This window comes from Callorhinchus milii, unplaced genomic scaffold, assembly GCF_018977255.1.
Source record: "Callorhinchus milii isolate IMCB2004 unplaced genomic scaffold, IMCB_Cmil_1.0 Scaffold1, whole genome shotgun sequence".
NCBI lineage: Eukaryota > Metazoa > Chordata > Chondrichthyes > Chimaeriformes > Callorhinchidae > Callorhinchus > Callorhinchus milii.
Window position 1 is genome coordinate 43,443,015 of NW_024704742.1, and position 16,765 is coordinate 43,459,779.

At 40.6% G+C, this 16,765-nt stretch overlaps 1 protein-coding gene across 4 annotated transcripts in view; it reads right to left on the minus strand.

Moving 5' to 3' along the window:
- The window catches only part of dhx15 (DEAH (Asp-Glu-Ala-His) box helicase 15), a 75,687-nt gene that overhangs the window by 9,979 nt on the left and 48,943 nt on the right, over window positions 1–16,765 (minus strand). For all 4 annotated transcript variants that reach the window (XM_042341036.1, XM_007889046.2, XM_042341043.1 and 1 more), the window contains exons 7-11: window positions 10,141–10,227; window positions 8,250–8,399; window positions 4,945–5,053; window positions 2,368–2,559; window positions 108–230 (exon numbers count right to left, since the gene is read on the minus strand). In XM_042341036.1, coding sequence (XP_042196970.1) covers window positions 108–230; window positions 2,368–2,559; window positions 4,945–5,053; window positions 8,250–8,399; window positions 10,141–10,227 — 661 coding nt within the window. The remainder of the gene's footprint in view (window positions 1–107; window positions 231–2,367; window positions 2,560–4,944; window positions 5,054–8,249; window positions 8,400–10,140; window positions 10,228–16,765) is intronic.

Below are 16,765 nucleotides of genomic sequence, written 5' to 3' on the forward strand. Positions count from 1 at the left end.
TATTCAATGGAGTCTGCTACATCACAAGTTATTTCACATTAAAACATTTTGCTTGGTAGACAAACATTGATCTTCCTGCTCACAAACATCCAGTGCAATATACTTACTCTGCTTGAATGCATGGTAGACGTTCAGCAGGGTCAGGTGATCTCCATCTATATGTGCGAACCTCATCTTGGCTTCGTCAGCTGCTTTCTTAGCCTCCGTTGGGCGAACAAAACACTGTGGGACTAAACAATGTTGGTATGGGCCCCAACATAGACGCCCATATAGATGAGTCACTCATTCAGAGACACGAACAAGGCCTAGCTAGGTCAGTTCAGAGAGCATTGGGCAGGGCATGATGGGACATGGTCACCAACTGCATCTTGGACTGTCTACTACCTTGGCATGGTACCAAACATCAACACCTACTCACATCTGCAAGACAAGAGTGTTTCAGAAGCTATACAATAGCCATTCAGCTCCACAATTACCAGATTGTAGTGTAAACGACTGTGCATAGAGCAATACTGAACTATTAAGAGTGCATTAACTGAATGTTGTTTGCATTTTCCTAATCTACTGAAAATGCGATGCCTAACCTTCAAAGATAGTTAGTGCTTGAAGTGTATGATGTTATGAACAGATGACTTGAATCTCATCCTTGCATACAGGTAAAATCCAAGGAAAACAAGGAAACAAGGGTGAGATTCTGCCCTGCCCAGCTGCTCTGAATCTGATTAATCTACATTATTGTACTGACACAGAGTTCAAGTCTGTTGTCTTGCTCAATAATAAACACTTGATCGACCCATTAATGGTTTTGGATAAGCATCACACAGCAAAACCATATTTCACTAATGAAATACAAACCACAAGTTACCTAAAATATCTGAATAGGTAATGACCAATGCTTAAGTCATAGTGCACACAAAAGTAATGTTTCTTCCCACCCCAAACAAAATCTCAACATGGCCATCTTTTCATCTACCAAAGTACATTAATCCTCTGTAACCCAATTACACAAACATATTAGTTTAGAAATTTAATCTTTCATCGTCTGTACTATCCAACAATGGTTTTGAAATAGTGCCTTTCCTGATTCTTGGGGACCAATATGGTTCTGAAGTTAATCCTCTATTATTGAAATCGCAAGCCTCGGCACAGAATTATTTTGGGCACAAACAACTAACATTGCAAGCCCAAAATGTTCAGAGAAATTCTTGCTTTGAAAGGCATCCATTTCCGTTCCAACAGGCAGTTTTCTGCTTCAACAGACCTAGTTCAATTACCGCTGCAACCAAACGTAGCTATCCAGATGATAAAACTTGTTAACTTGCCAAATATTAACCTGCAGTAGTTTTCCCTGTACTTGTCTGGATTCTCAGAAATGTCAGATTGTAAACTGATGTGCATTTGGGGATTTAAAAAAAAACCCAACATTTATCCTGCAGATCTGAAATATTTTTCGGAATCTAATAATGCTGAATAATCACAATTTTCATTTGAGTACCATGCCTTCATTAGGATACCATTTTCTTTCTAGTTCAAAGTGAGCTGCTTAGAATGCATGGCTCAAAGATAGGAAGGATAAAGTGTTAAAGGGTCTAAAAAGTCATGACCTTCATCAAAACGGAAAAGGTTGCTTACTTTTGCTAAAATATTTTCTCCAGTACAAAAGTATTTCTGCAAGCTTTATTAAAGGGCCACTAAGGTAAAGCTAGAGGGAGTCCATTTTGCTTTGAAAGTTATAAAATAATTTGCCCAAAGCAAGAAACCTTTGCTCAGACACACTAATTAGGACCCAATATGCATGAGGCTATCCAGCACTGTATTACAGTAAGTTTCATAGGGACAACAGCAGCTTTGGTTCAGCCAATAGGTCAAAGTAGAGTGAGCCAACCCCAGGAAATTCACTGGGTAATGTCATACACTCACTAGTACTAAATGTTCACTGCCAAGAGTGCTCCTGATCAACTCCCAGGCATCCAAACGCACCAATGTGCAACGCTCAGAGATGCTATCCTACGTGAAGGGTGCTATATAACTGCAAGCAAGCTGCTGCTGTCTTCACCCACTCCGCTAAAACTGAAATGACATGCTCAGCAACTCCATGTAGCATAAGTGAACAGTCCAGAGCAAAGTGGATCGCATGGTGTGTTTAAGCAAGGATTTCTTACTTCAGGATTTCAGAACCAGGTTATTTTGCTTTTATTTCTTTGAGCAAAAAGCAAGTTGCTCAGAAATTTCGTTCCCCTTTAATACTCAATGTTTACCACTCAATACAGAATCAGTACTGCACCTTTTTTTGCATCTGCAAAGTAGAGCCTCAAATAGATCAACCCTACCAAGTCAGGCTTTTGACAATTTCACCCCTGCTATTACCTGACAGCATCGCAGTGATAGAGAGGATCTCATTTGAACAGTTGTGTTCACAGCTGGCAATAACCATCTTGGCCAACTGTGGATCCAATGGGAACTCTGCCATCATGGATCCAAGCTCAGTCAGGTCTCCGTCATCATTCAGTGCAGCCAGATAATTCAGAAGTTCCAAGGCCCTCATCAGTGTTTCAGGAGCTGGAGAATAATATTTAGAAAAACAATTAACACTAGAACCTGAATGAAATACAGAGCTACCTGGTTTCCTAATTCTTTTTGGTACAATTAACTTTGGGGTTTCCTGATCCAATCACTCAAAGTTTATATTATTGGTCTAGGACAGCATGCAGTTCAGCTTTTCTAGATAGATGAACCCAAAGAAAGCAATATTAAGCAAAATGTAGAACCTAGAGCTCAATGTAGGCTCTGAAGTTTACAAACTATGTGTTGAGTTTTGTCTCCACTACTGTTAACTTGAAAAACACAAATCAAACAACACCCCTCTCTCCTCTATCCTCCCACCCCACTAACACACACCCAAGGAAAATCAGAAGCGGTAATTAGCATTTATATTTTCAAATACAGAGAGAGAGAAAGAGAGAGAAAAAAAGAGAAAGCTGTGTCTGCTCTTGCACAACATAACACTCAGAGTCCTGGTAACAGAAATGGAACGTTTTATAATGCCATTAAAGACCCAGGAGTGTGACCTGCTCTTTGCCGAACATTAAAAGACTGAAGGGCAGTTGAATTGACACTAAAGGTACAATATAAATGGCCTATTAATTTCGACGAAAGCAAAAAAGGTTGTAAAGACAAAACAATTTTGTGGAGGATTGAATTTTTAAAAAAAAGTCTGGGACATATAAAAAGTGACCATAAGAAAATCGGTACTTCCTCAAATGATTCCCACCAGCTGGGTAGCAGAGGGTTACACACCATCAATCATGATGTCCTTCTTGGCGTGATGACAGGTTTACTTTCAGAGCACAAAAAGGCACTTGATTTTTTTTTAAAAAACACAACTCATTCTCTACACATAACAGTTCTCCTCACATCAGGGATGGAAAATTTTGCTTGCCCGGATGTCGCTTTATAACTGTGTCAAGAGGGAAAGCAAAGCAAACTGCCAGCTGTCAATTATGGCTATTGCGTCTCCACTTATCTTCAATGCTCCTTTCATGGTGTTGCTCCTGATTTTCAGTGGCCTGTTTCAGCTCTTTCTTCATTTCATTTTACCCCTTAATCAATTGGTGAACTTCACCTTCATGCTGAAATGGACTTGGTCCATTTCAGGATCCTTTGCGAATGCCACTCGCACTACACTCACCATTGCTTACAGGGCTCTGTGTTGAGCCGAGTGTTTTGAGCCGAATGTGCCAGATTAACATCATGGGTTTGTAAGGAAGTCTGAATGTGCAAGAACTGTGAGGGAAATTGCAACTTTAATTTGAGACTTCACTGGTCTAGCTTTTGTGAACGAGCTACCTCTACACATTACAGTACTCATTGACTTCACACAAGCGAATATTAAAAACTTCAGTTTCATATGCTCAGCACTGTAGATAGTGCTATTTGGAGGATAAGTGCCTTATTAGATTGTGTTGGTAGATGAACACTGGAAATTGAGAGATGCATACAGAGAAGGGACATTTGAATAGTATAGATGGAGTTTATTGTAAGGTAAGTTTGCGTTCAGTTAAGATACTTGGTCAGATGAGATTACAGGAAAACATGTCAGAATACAACTGAAAAGGTAAAATTTGAATGATAAAATACTAGAGTAAAGGAAAAGAATGGACAGACTGACGTTTTGAAATATTGAAAAGCATCTTATGTTGAGAACATTAAAACTGTTAACTTGTATTAAGTACNTTTTTTTGCTTCTGAAATGTACTTTGCATGATTTGTCCATTTTTGAAAACTAGTTAAGTTTTCTAAACTGACTAACTTAAAACAATCCCTGTTTTAGGAACAGAATTGTACTTTTGAGTGTCAGGGATGAGTCTGAACATAGCCTCGATGAGATATCAGGAATACAACCACTGCCTGTAAGGCACTGCTGGACAATACAGCAGTGAAGTCCCTTTGCTGCATTTGATCCATCACTTTGGGAGGCACCATATAAGACAGACTTCATCAGATACAAACAAGAACGAAGACAGATGTCTCCCTCCCTCTTGACCCTCACAAAATAATAATGCTGGGCATTTTACAGAAATCCTATGACCGAAAAAAAATCTTAAAACAACCCTAAACTCCAAATTTAATAGCTAGATCATAAATATCATAAATATATCAAAAAATAATCAGCTTTAAATACTGGAGCATAGGGAGTTTGACAGCGGAAGGAACACAGAAATCCCATTAAAGCTCCAGCTTTTTTTTTCCACAGGTCTATTGTGGACTTGCACCTTGACTTTCAGTGCTGGCCAGCTTGCTTCCTGCACTAAACATGGCTGATATCTGGGCTGTCAGATTGTCACTGACGCAGACAACATGACCACCCAGAGGTTGACCATTTTTGCGGCCAATTCTATTATAATGAGGTTTTCCGATATCTGTAAACTAAGGTCAGTCACATACCTGGTGGATCCATGAAATCAAAGTGAACCAAATCATCAATACCAAGCTTCTTCAGCTGCAGAACCACTGAACCCAGGTTAGATCTCAAGATTTCAGGATAGGTATTGTCCTGTCAAAAAAAAAAGCAATTAATTGCATACCTGGAAAAAGTTGTCAGAACCCCAGAGAGTACAATGCAGAAAATGATGGATATGAATGGTCACATCTTTACAATGTAAATCAAAAAGATCTAAAATTCCTTTGTCCAACTTTCTCTTCTGATGCCCACTCCTCAACTTGAAGCAGCAAATGGGTGGGGTCACATTAAAAGTTAGACACATCTCTGTAACAATAATCCTTGTATTTCATAAGTGTTTGATCACATCATCAAAACATCTCAAAGTGCTTCACGGAATTTACTGTAAAGTGTAGTGACTTATAAATGTCCTAGAAACTACCACAAGCATAAGCTCGTGAATCAGGCCGATGACAGAAAGATCACCCGTCAGGCAGGACTGTCTTCATTCTAATCATAGCACTGGCCGCACACTGGAGTAGAGAACCAAGGGTGCAGTTAGGAGATTCAATGGACACAGGATTGTGTTAATGGTGATATAGTGATGGCAAACTAGTCAGCACGACCTTGCATTCCATGAACTCCCTGTACAGAACTGTCAGCATATTCTCCCCAAAGGAAGCAATGATGTATGAAGGTGACCAGGAAAATAAATACCTCAAAGATGTATTGAAAGAATAGCCAGGTGTCATCTTGATATGTGAACGGTTTTTCAATTCAAGGAATGAAGGGGGGAAGGTGACATACAATCTCATTTAGTACTGCACACACTGCAGAGGATGAATTGTCAGGATTGAGACAGAAGGAAGCACTCTTTTCAAAGAGCAGAGAGACATTTCCTGGTCAAAATGATACCATTGTAGTTAAGACAGATCAGTCACATTGAAGATTGGGTTGCATGATAGGTTCAGGCAACAAGAGTTGAGCAAAGGATCTGATACCAACTATTGCGATGACAGTTTCCAAGGAGAGACTAAAAGTCTGAAGCGAAAATTTTATATTGGTGATACTTAGGAGCAGTGATATTTGGTGCAGCTTCAGGGGAGAACATTTGAATACTAGAGACCACATGGCCATTCTATAGTCTATTTTTTATATTAAAAGGCTGTCAAAATTAGGAAACAAAGTTGTGGAAATAAAAAAAAAAATCACTCAAGTTGGAGGAACTTTCTTAATAGCCCTGCACAAAGCACTCCAGCAAATCACGACGGCCAAAACACCACCACTTTCCAAAATGCTCCCATTCACAACAAAGGTACAAGAAGGTACTTCTTCCCGCAACCCCACTCCAAGCAACAAACATAAAGTTGACAATTTCTAGAAGAGAATCAACAAATGTTGCATCTTCCATCAATTCAACAAAAACCCTGATTGAAGAACAGTACTTGCAATTGATAATCCTTGCATTTGGTACAGCTCCTTTCACATTAGGAAGACATCACAAAGCACTTAACAGGATTTACTGCAAAGTGGAGTGACTGTATTTTGTAGGTGAATATGGCAACCACTGACCAATTTTATTCAGAGGATTGTTGGCCGGGACACACAAAGAAATTCCCTTCTCTTTTCCGGTAATTTTGTGAAATCTTTACATGAACAGGCAGAGTAGACCCCAGTTTAATGTCTCCTCCGAAGGATCGCGTCTTCAATAATGCAGCTGCCACGAGCACTGCATTGGTGTCAGCTGGACTGAGTTCCCTTTCAGTGCCTCTGGGCTCCCTTCTGATGTAAAAGGTGCTATATAATTTGTTGTTCCAAGAACCAACGTGGCTTGCCCTACAATCATCTGACTCACAGGCGTGAGTGCTACCAAATGAGCTAAGCTAAGACCCTGAATCTAGTAGCATAGGAATTTTACAACAAGTGTTATTCCCTTGCTCCCCTGAATCTGATTCAGACTATTCTCTTAGTGTTTGCTGCTGAAACATAGAAGTGTACAGAATCCGAAACATCTGGTTAGTCCCAAAGTTGTAGTTTTTTTAAAAAAACAAAAAAAAGGCAAACACTGCTTTTCTCTTTCACACCTCTCATAAGAGACAGCCAAGAAAATCTTACTCTTTTGCAGTGTAATGCACCCTGCCAGGCTTTTTTTACATAGTCTTTTTTCCTTCTTCAAACACACTACCACCATCACGATTTCACCCTGCTCAAGTGATTTACGGAGACACCTCTTGCCGGAAGCTTGCTGTACATTGCTAAGCTGATGAGCCTGCTCATTTCTGCAAAGTCGCAGATGGAAAATTCTGATTTTTNAAAAATACTCTTTTCCAGAAGGGATGGGTGATTATTCCAAAGCAAGCAGGACTCTCCTGCTGCTGGTGGAAACTGGAGCATAAATTGCAGATTGAGACTGTGATTCAAGCTCCCGTCTCCTTGTTGGCAAGTCGACTTGTTATGTTCTTGTTACTTGAGTTGCTATATATAAAACAAAAGAAAACTGGCAGGGTTCATTACACAATTGATATTGGTGCTGTTTAATTATTGTACCGAGCACAGTAGAGGAAAACTGTGCCAAAGCATACTAGTGGTAGCGGAGGGTGAAAACTAGTTGATAATCGGAGCAGAGATAATCAATGTACCACTGAATGAGGTTTTGTGCGGGGGGGGGGGGGGGGGTGAGGAGGAGAACAAATGGGAGTCAGGTTAGGTGGAAAACTAAAACTTACATTAATATATTTATATATTTTAAAAGAAAGGTTATATTACTCATCCCCATTCCCCATCGGATCCTGCTCAACTCTTGTGCTGGATATTAAGAAGGAAGATTGCGAAACGTCATAACCTTGTGCTGGTGGGTGAAACTGGCATTCTAAATAATACTTATAAGCTTGTGTTTGAATTGCTCTGAATAGGCCTTTACATTAGAGCATTTGGATCAATTGAACCATGAAATGATATTACAATTTTTTTAATGCAGTAGTTTAAAGTTTGTAGCTCCTTGCTGTTAAGACCAGACAAAATTAAGGTATTCTGCATTATCCAATGACAACAGTAATGCAGGACATGACAGATTGCCTTCCTAGAAATAGCGTTTTCTATCATCAAGAGTCGCATGTAAAAGCCTGGCTGCAAACATAGCGAACACGTTCCACTGAGGACAGTACAGAATTACTTGAGGTGGAAAGCAAGTCCTGACCGTAAAACTGAAATCCAGCACCATATCACTAGACTATTGAACAGTTCAAGAATAACTTTTACTTTCTAAGTCTGCAAACCATTAAAAATGTAGAGCCCACAATAATATGCTTACCTGCATCTCGGTTTTGTAAGCCTTCTCCGTGTAAAGTCTAAAACATTTTCCTGGTCTGGTACGCCCAGCACGACCTGCTCTTTGCTGAGCTGAAGCCTTACTGATAGCGGTCACCAACAACGATTCAACTCGGATACGTGGGTTATACACCTTGTAATCACAGAAAGACAACATTACAAAGGAAAAGTAGAAAATCTGAGCAACAGAGGACTGTAAACGACACAATGATTTCCATGCTTTTTGTGTTTGGGTCTAGTTGTTAGGTGGTTAATCACGCATAATGAGGACAGTATTGTGTGTGTTCGCTCGATCAAAGTTTCTATCTAGCCTATGGGAATTGTAATTGCCTTCATAACACGTAACATACAATATAACACAATGGGATGAAGGGAAATTAATTTTCTTTAAAAAATCACATTACTCAGTTGCATTTCCAAAATAAACTAGAAGTACACTCTGGTAAAATCAACTAGAGTTTGACTGACCTCAAAAACAATAAGAGCAAAAGGTTTAAAAGAAGCTGTGTTATTCTAAGCTCAATTTATTTTTAACTGATCTGGGTATAAGGATGGTTAAGATCCATTAACACAAACTACAAAAATCTAATATGATAGTCAAGTGCTGGAGAGCTCAAGAGTAAACCAATAGCATCGTCCAACATATTCAAGACTTGTTTAGACTCTGGCCTTGTCAGCTGAAATCCACTTTCTTTTAAAATAAAATTGGAGGAATGGCCACAGCTGAGGACAGGATTGAGCTAAACTATAAATAAACATTCTTGTATTTGGTATTGCATCTTATCACATCATCCAGATGTCTCAAAGTGCTTCACAGGACTTCACTGTAAAGCAAGCACTGCAGACAATTTGTGCACATCCTATCACAATAAGCAGCTGTGAACCAACAGAAATAGCCTTAGGCTTTTTAAACATGAGTACTGTGTATGCATGGGTATCCCAAAAAATGTGTTGTAAATGATCACACATAACACGGACCAATTAACTAACATGTTTCATTTCAGCCCAACCTCCATCAGTTTGTCGTCAGACACACAACAACTAGCATTTATCTAGCTCCCTTCACACAAGGTAGCGTCCCAGAGCACTTCACAGTGGCGGAGTCTGACGACCAATTAACTGGCAAGTTTCATTTCAGTCCCTGAGATCTGACTGACAATCACCTGATGACGGTTAGGTGCGTGACAAAACAAACAACTTCGAATTACAAAGTCTTGTTTCTTAAAAAAAATTGCATTCACTGTACGCTGATTTTTGCCACACAGACTTTTTTGTGTAATATACACACAATTTTGTGTAATGTGATCTCCGAATTACCCAATTCTATCTGGGAGAAATTCCCTCTTTTCAAATTGTGACATGGAATCTTCAAAGTTTACACAAGGAAGACTTTGGTTTAGCATCTCATCCAAAGCCGAGCACCTCTGACAATGGATCGTTCCCCAGCAGTCCAGTGGAATGTTTACCTAGACCACGAGATCAAAGTCCCAACGCTGCTTGAGCCCACAACCTTCTGACTCAGGGCAAGGGTGGTACCAATAAGCTGTCATCATGCATGGTCAAATTGCCTACCTTTCCACAATACCTGAGCTCTACCAAGAAAATCTCCACAGTTGAGGTAACGGAAGGGCTATTAGTGTTCCTGGAATGTTACTTCAGTTTGCTTTCAATGGGAGGGGAAGGGGGAGGAATCACTAACACAAATTACTTTCCCAGTCTCTCTCCCCACCCCACCTCCACAGAGATACAGACTACAGATCAGTGGTGAACCCTAAACTATCTAAATTCTCAAGCAACAATACAGCAGTGAAGAATGATAATTGCTAACAAGAAGATTTATGCAGACCAAAATTCTCTAATCAAACAATACTTGCCTTCTGTTTAGCAAAGCCCGGATCAATCACAAATACGACACCATCAATGGTAAGTGAAGTCTCAGCGATGTTTGTGGACACAACAACCTGGATGCAAAATAAGAGAAAATTTAGTGTGGAGTCAAAATCGTGGATGAACATTTTTAGACAATACACAAGAAACAAAAACAGTTGGCATCCAGAACTTATAAAAATTACAACCCAAGGCCATTCTCCCCATTGAGCATATGATGTTTTTTTGTTCTTCCGCTGAAGCTATCAGCCCCCTCCTGTTTCTAATTAACATCAATGACATTCTGATACCCAAGCAAAGGCTGCTCTCAGTTTGCAGATGATATCGCCATCTGCATCTCATTCCCGAGCTCGGGTATTGCATTGGACAAGCTACAGAACTCACTAGACATCCTAGAGGAGTGGGCATGCCAATAAGGAATCCTATTAAACCCAGGGCATGCTCTTTTTCCAAGAGGAATAAGCACAGCAAGGAGGATGAGAGTAGAATTGCTACTCAAACCTATCAAGATTGCCCAAAGGGAAGACGTTTCTAGGAATTACTTTCCAAACAAATCCGACTTGGATGAAGCACAGACGACATTGCATCTGAACCAACTTTTCTTCTTTATGAAAGAAGAATGGCGCCATTGCAAAAAACAATCTAAGCCTATACAAAGCATATGTCTGCCCAATTCTAGTGTACGACCACCCTGCTAAGTACACAGCAAGCCAGCTCCAAATCAAGAGACTCCAGTGGCTCCAAAACCAAGCGATAAGGATAGCATATTATCTACCCTGGCTTATCTGCTCATCCTATCTGCACAAGATCTCCAGACTATAAACAAGTACTTCCAGCGAGCACAAAATAACCGATCACTATCCACACTGATGAGAAAAAAAATACAGAACACTCTGCAACACATCTATAAAAAAAACATACTGTCAGTTGGTCTGGAGCAAGACATGCACCCCTTCCCAGCCCAGCCTGAACCCACACTAAACTATCTGTTCCAGGTAACCTAGAAGTTTACATCCTACCTGAGAGGAACAAGAAGCCGTAAAAGGATCTGAAGAGTTAGAAACCCTAGACCATCCTCAGCTGGCGAGTAAAGTTAATAGTAGCATCGGAGTTACATGAATCACAATTCCCTGCTTTGATTAATAATAAGAATCCTTGCATTTGACACAGCACCTTTCATGCCATGGTTAAGTGTGTGCATGTACTCTCTTCTATACTTTCCATTCATTCTATCAAACTAAAGGGACAGCAGTCTTCTCTGTCAATTCATCATTGCTGTAGACAACTGGAGATTTTTAACTGTAAAATCAATCTAGCAGTTAGTATCCTGTGGATTAATGAATTGCGCTAGCACAAAAGATTCTGTGCACTCTCATTGTGTCCAGAGACCCGATTTGTGACAACATTTTTTAACTACAAGATACTGGAATAATGTACATTAACTGCACTGGCTGACATGCCTTTTACAGGGCTCTGATGCCCCAAGTTACAGCTGAAGAACAATGGCCAGAAGGTTTTCCACTGCAATCTTAACTCATATTTCTTTCTGAATAAACTCGAGAATGCAATTACCATTCACTACAATGCAACATGTGCATGAAGATTCACTCCCCTCGAGCTCAAAAACACTATCCTGCATGAAGAGCGCTACAAATGCAAGTTTTTGTTGTTCAAAACTATAAGCACATGACCATTTAAGATCAAATTATTACTTTCCATACTACGATATAAATTCAATGCTAAATAAAAAAATACTTTTCTGCAATTAATTAAAATCTAACATCTATTAATAATGAAAAAAATATTGCTTTACTCAGGTTAATGGAGGTGTTCAGATTTAATATCTAGCCACCAACAGCGTGTCTCAAAAGGTTTAATGTAGTTCTCATTACTGACCACAATATTTTAGCTATATTCTGCCTTGCTTAGTATGGAAGCAGATAAAGGATTTGCTATAATAATATTAATTATTATCACTTTTCATATTAGTTCCTCTTTTGTGCAATACAACTTTGTCATAAAGCAGGTTTACTTATAAGTGTGGAGTCAGTCACACTGGATTTACACCAGACAAACTGTGCGCAGAAAGCCAGCGGCTTGATTCAAATTACACCATCTTCCTTCAAACACAGGTGGTTTCTCACACATTAAAAAATTGCTGACTTCCGGGTCACCAGGTTGCTTTATGTGCGCCACTTGCCGTGCTCTGGAAATGTGTAACTCTGACCTGATGACCTGGAAGTTGACCACAAAATGAAAGCAAACATGTTGATATTCTACCTGATTAGCTAGGAAACCGGTGTTAAAAACTAAATAAAATGCCAATTCAAAATGCCACTAGCAAACGAACATTGCCATACACGTGACTGACTCCACAGCTGACCGGTAAGTTGTACCATTTTTATGATTTAATGCATTCAATTACCAAAATAATCGGTTGACATGGTAGAGTAATTGGTGTTAAGTGATTAAAGGCTTGAAATGAACATCATATTAGCAAATCAAAGGAGTTGGAAAGGTTAGAAACACACAAGTTAAAAATGAAACAATTAGACTTAACTGTACGAAGCACAGTCTCAGTAACTCAATTCGCTTTGGAAAGGGGGGCAGAGGAAGAAATTGTTCCCATGAAAGCCTTTGACGGGGGAGCAACTCAGAATCCGAGAGAAAATCCATTGAAACCTATTTATAATTGAACTTATCTCTCCTCCTATCCTGCTCCCATCCAGTCAAAAAATTCTATTTAGGATAACAGAGAGGTGGGGTCTAATTACTTCCTCCCACGGGTCTAACAATGAACCAAAATAAGCAGCATTTATGAAGTACGGCACCACCAATGATAATCCTGAAGGTGAACAGTGTCATAAAAATAACGCACGTCTATACAGTCTAATCCTAGTGCTTGTTATCTCCCAAACGGAAGAAAATTGTGGTGTAATTCCATATCCCTCATTCTGGCCCGGGAAAGACGAGCTGATGTCAGTGGAACATGCTTTGGGAAGCAACTAAGCAAATCAAGTGTCTACAAGTCAGAGGCTCATCCGAAGACCCACAAGGAAATGTGAGTGGAAATAATGTGAGAGGAAATGGGTGAGGTTCCGATTAATATCTTTCAGAATAGATAAAAGAAGAGCCTATTCTGAAAATTGGAGGATATACAAATGTGATCCCATTATTCTAGGAGGAGCGTGACAAGCCTGGGAATGACACATCTTTAATGGTGATAATGCTTAAGAGCATTATTGGTGACAGTCTACCTGATAGAACTCTCATCTATGGGTCAGAAGTTAAATCAAGCCCCACATCAAGACATTTGATAAATACTTTAAACTAAGGTCCTGTCTGCTTTACTTCAGACAGTCACATTCCTATGCCATTAGGAAAGGGCAGGGCCCTGGCCAACAATCCTCCAAATTAATTTGTCATTCATCTCAGTTTGTGAGACCGTACTTTTGTAAACTGGTTGCTGTGTGTAATACACGCATTCGTCACCTCAAGGCTCAACTACAGAAACTCCCTCATCAGCCTCCCCAACTCATCCAGAATTTTGCAGCCCATGTCCTCTCCCGCACCAGGCTCCATGACCCCATCACCCCCACCCGGTTCCACTGGTTCCCCATCCCTCTAGAGGATAGAATTCAAAATCCTCGTCCTCATTTTTAAGGCCCTCCATGGCCTTTCCCCCTCCTACATCTCTGATCTGCTGACCCTCTATCAACCTGTCCACTCTTTGCTCAGCAGGCTCCAGCCTGCTCCATGTCTCCCGCCCTACCATCGGCTGATGGGCTTTTAGCCTCTTTGCCTCCACTTTTTGGAACTCCATCCTACAGTCCCTTCGCCTTGCTTCCTAGGCACAATTCAAGACCCTCCTTTTTGATCGTGCCTTCAGCCGCCCTCCTACCCCCTTCTGCGCTCCTTCATCCCAACCCGGCCCCACACGCTCGGGTCCTGATCCCTGACCGTTCAGCACCTTGGGACATCCTCCCAATATAAAAGGTGCTTTACAAATGTAATTTTGTTATTATGTGCATCTACAAAATCATTTTAAGGTACAGTGCAGCCCTGTCACAATGGCTTTACTATACCGCAAATTCACCTATAATGCAAGTCACTGTGGATCCCATTGATTACACATACATGCAGCCAACCAACACACGTCTTGAGCTGAAATGGCTGAGCTCAGGTCAAGAGATCGCCACTGACAGTTCCTGCTTTGCTGGGCATGAACAACAGAGTGACTTTGATGCAATATAATGATTTGGAAGCTGGCCAATTTCTCATCCTACAAAATGGCCGACTTCCAGGTCACCACCAATGATACTATCTTCTTCGCACACCAAACAGGAAGTGACAAAGGTGGTTATCTGATAATCTCAAAATCAGTTTTGTAATAAAGACACACACCTGGCTGCACACATGCACAGTGAAATTCGCTATAGTGCGGGTTGGAATTACCTGTGAAGTGATGCAAGTTATTTTGACATAATAATAATACAAATAATCTTTGTGTTTGATGTTAAGGATGAAATCAATACATAGTTAAACAGATTCCACAATGAGTAATTTATATGGATTTGGAAAGAACAAATAATGCCTCATGATGGAAGTGACTAAATTAGCAGCTTCCCGGTGGATACAATTCATTTGCATAAGTTAGTAAATAATAATTAATAAAGTTCGATATGTTGACTTTTTAAAGAAGGCTAAAGATCATGGAATTAGTATCAAATTGGCTACTTTAATTGGAAACTGGTTTAGTAATAGGAACAAAAAATAATGTGATATATGGAGAAGGTTGGGGGAAGTGACAAGCAGAGTTCCACCTGGATTTGTTCTTGCTTCCTGCTGTTCACGCTATCCATAAGTGACATGAGAGGAGTGCAATTCTCATAAGATTCTCGTATAAATATGTGGAGATGACACTAAGCTATGTGAGCAGATGAATAGAGGGACAAAATAGCATCTGGACCAATTAATCAGATCAAAGAATGGCAGGTGAATTTTAATAATTAATAATAATGTAAGTAAATGTAACGTTAACGCACATCCAAAGAAAAGTATATACAGGGAATTCTGGGCCCAATATCGCTTGCAGCCGCATTAGAAGTGAAGCGCAAAAAAATCAACAACCGGATCATGGGGTCCTATGGATGTCATTTCTTTCACAGGGTGATATCAGTGGCAACCTGGAAGTATGTGCGTTTTTTTAGTGTTGACCCCAGAAGCCACCTGGTCAGGGCTGGAAGACATGCTGCTATAAGCAAAGCTGCACTATACCTGGCCAGTGTAACAGGGATGCCATGAATCTCCAGTGCCATTTACTGCTTTTAAACTTTCTTTTTTTTTTCTATCTTAGCTCTCCTAGAGCAATCTAGTCTAGTCCAATTTCCCCTCGTCTTACCTCAAACCTTTTGTTATTTTTTTCTTCTTCACGTATTTATCAGATTCTGTTTTAAACACTGCTTTGTACTCAGTGTCAATGGGGAACAAAGGGGAAAACAACACAGAAATCGGCCAGTGCTCCCCACTGAAAAATGTACACATTGGGGAGATGGAGAGTAAAGAAAGATGTTAATTAGGAATCACTCTTTGTTGTGATGCGCTCCACGATCCAGATAGACTGCTAATAATCTGTCCAGATTCACACAGTGGCTATTATACTGCCAGTACTGAGTCGCAAATTAACAATAGCTACACAAATTAAGTTTACGGAGACCCGCTGACCTCCATGGATATATATACACAGCAGCAAAACTCACTGGCTTCAAGAAACTTTAGAGAAGATTTTGTAAAGCAAGTAGAAAAGGCATTAAATGGGATTGGAGTGCATCAGTGGTGCACAGCTCTATAACTGCTGAAATTTGGATTCAGATATGTTGTTTTGTGTGTGTGTGTGGGGGGGGGAGGGGGAGATTGGAAAAGCTTTCATCTAGGAATTCCAATACAAAATCAAAGTTTCCATATTTGGCTCGGTCAAGCATGGCCAGTCGGTCCAAGAAAAGCAAATCACATCTAAAATTTAAAACCCTCAAGCCAGAGTTTAGATACGCACTATATCTGATCATTTTAATCGAATGTAATAATCCTGATTATTATAGCGCTGTGTCATGCAGCGATACAGCGACACAGCGCTGCATAACAACAACAACTTGGATTTATATAGCCCCCTCCACACCAGACAGCATCTCAGAGCACTTCACAGTAACGGATCCTGGGGCTGAGCCAAGGGGAGGGGGAGGAAGGTGACCAAAGGCGCGGTCGAAAAGAAAGGTCTTAAGCTGAGACCTGAAAGTGGGAAGAGAGGGGGCGAGGCGAAGGGAGTGAGGAAATACGTTCCAGAGCCTCGAGGCATAGTGACTGAAGGCATGGCTGCAGAGGGTGGAGCGGAGGACTTGGGGGACAAGGAGGCCAGTCCCAGTGGAGCGAAGGTAACGGGCATTGCTGTGAGGAGAGAGGTCAGAGACGTAGAGGGGTGCAGAGGAGTGGAGGGATTTGAAGACAAGGGTGAGGATCTTGAAGTCGATCCTCTCTGGGATAGGCAGCCAGAGCAGTCTGGCAAGGACTGGGGTAATCGGGGAGTGGAGTTTGGTGCGGGTAAGAATGCAGGCAGCA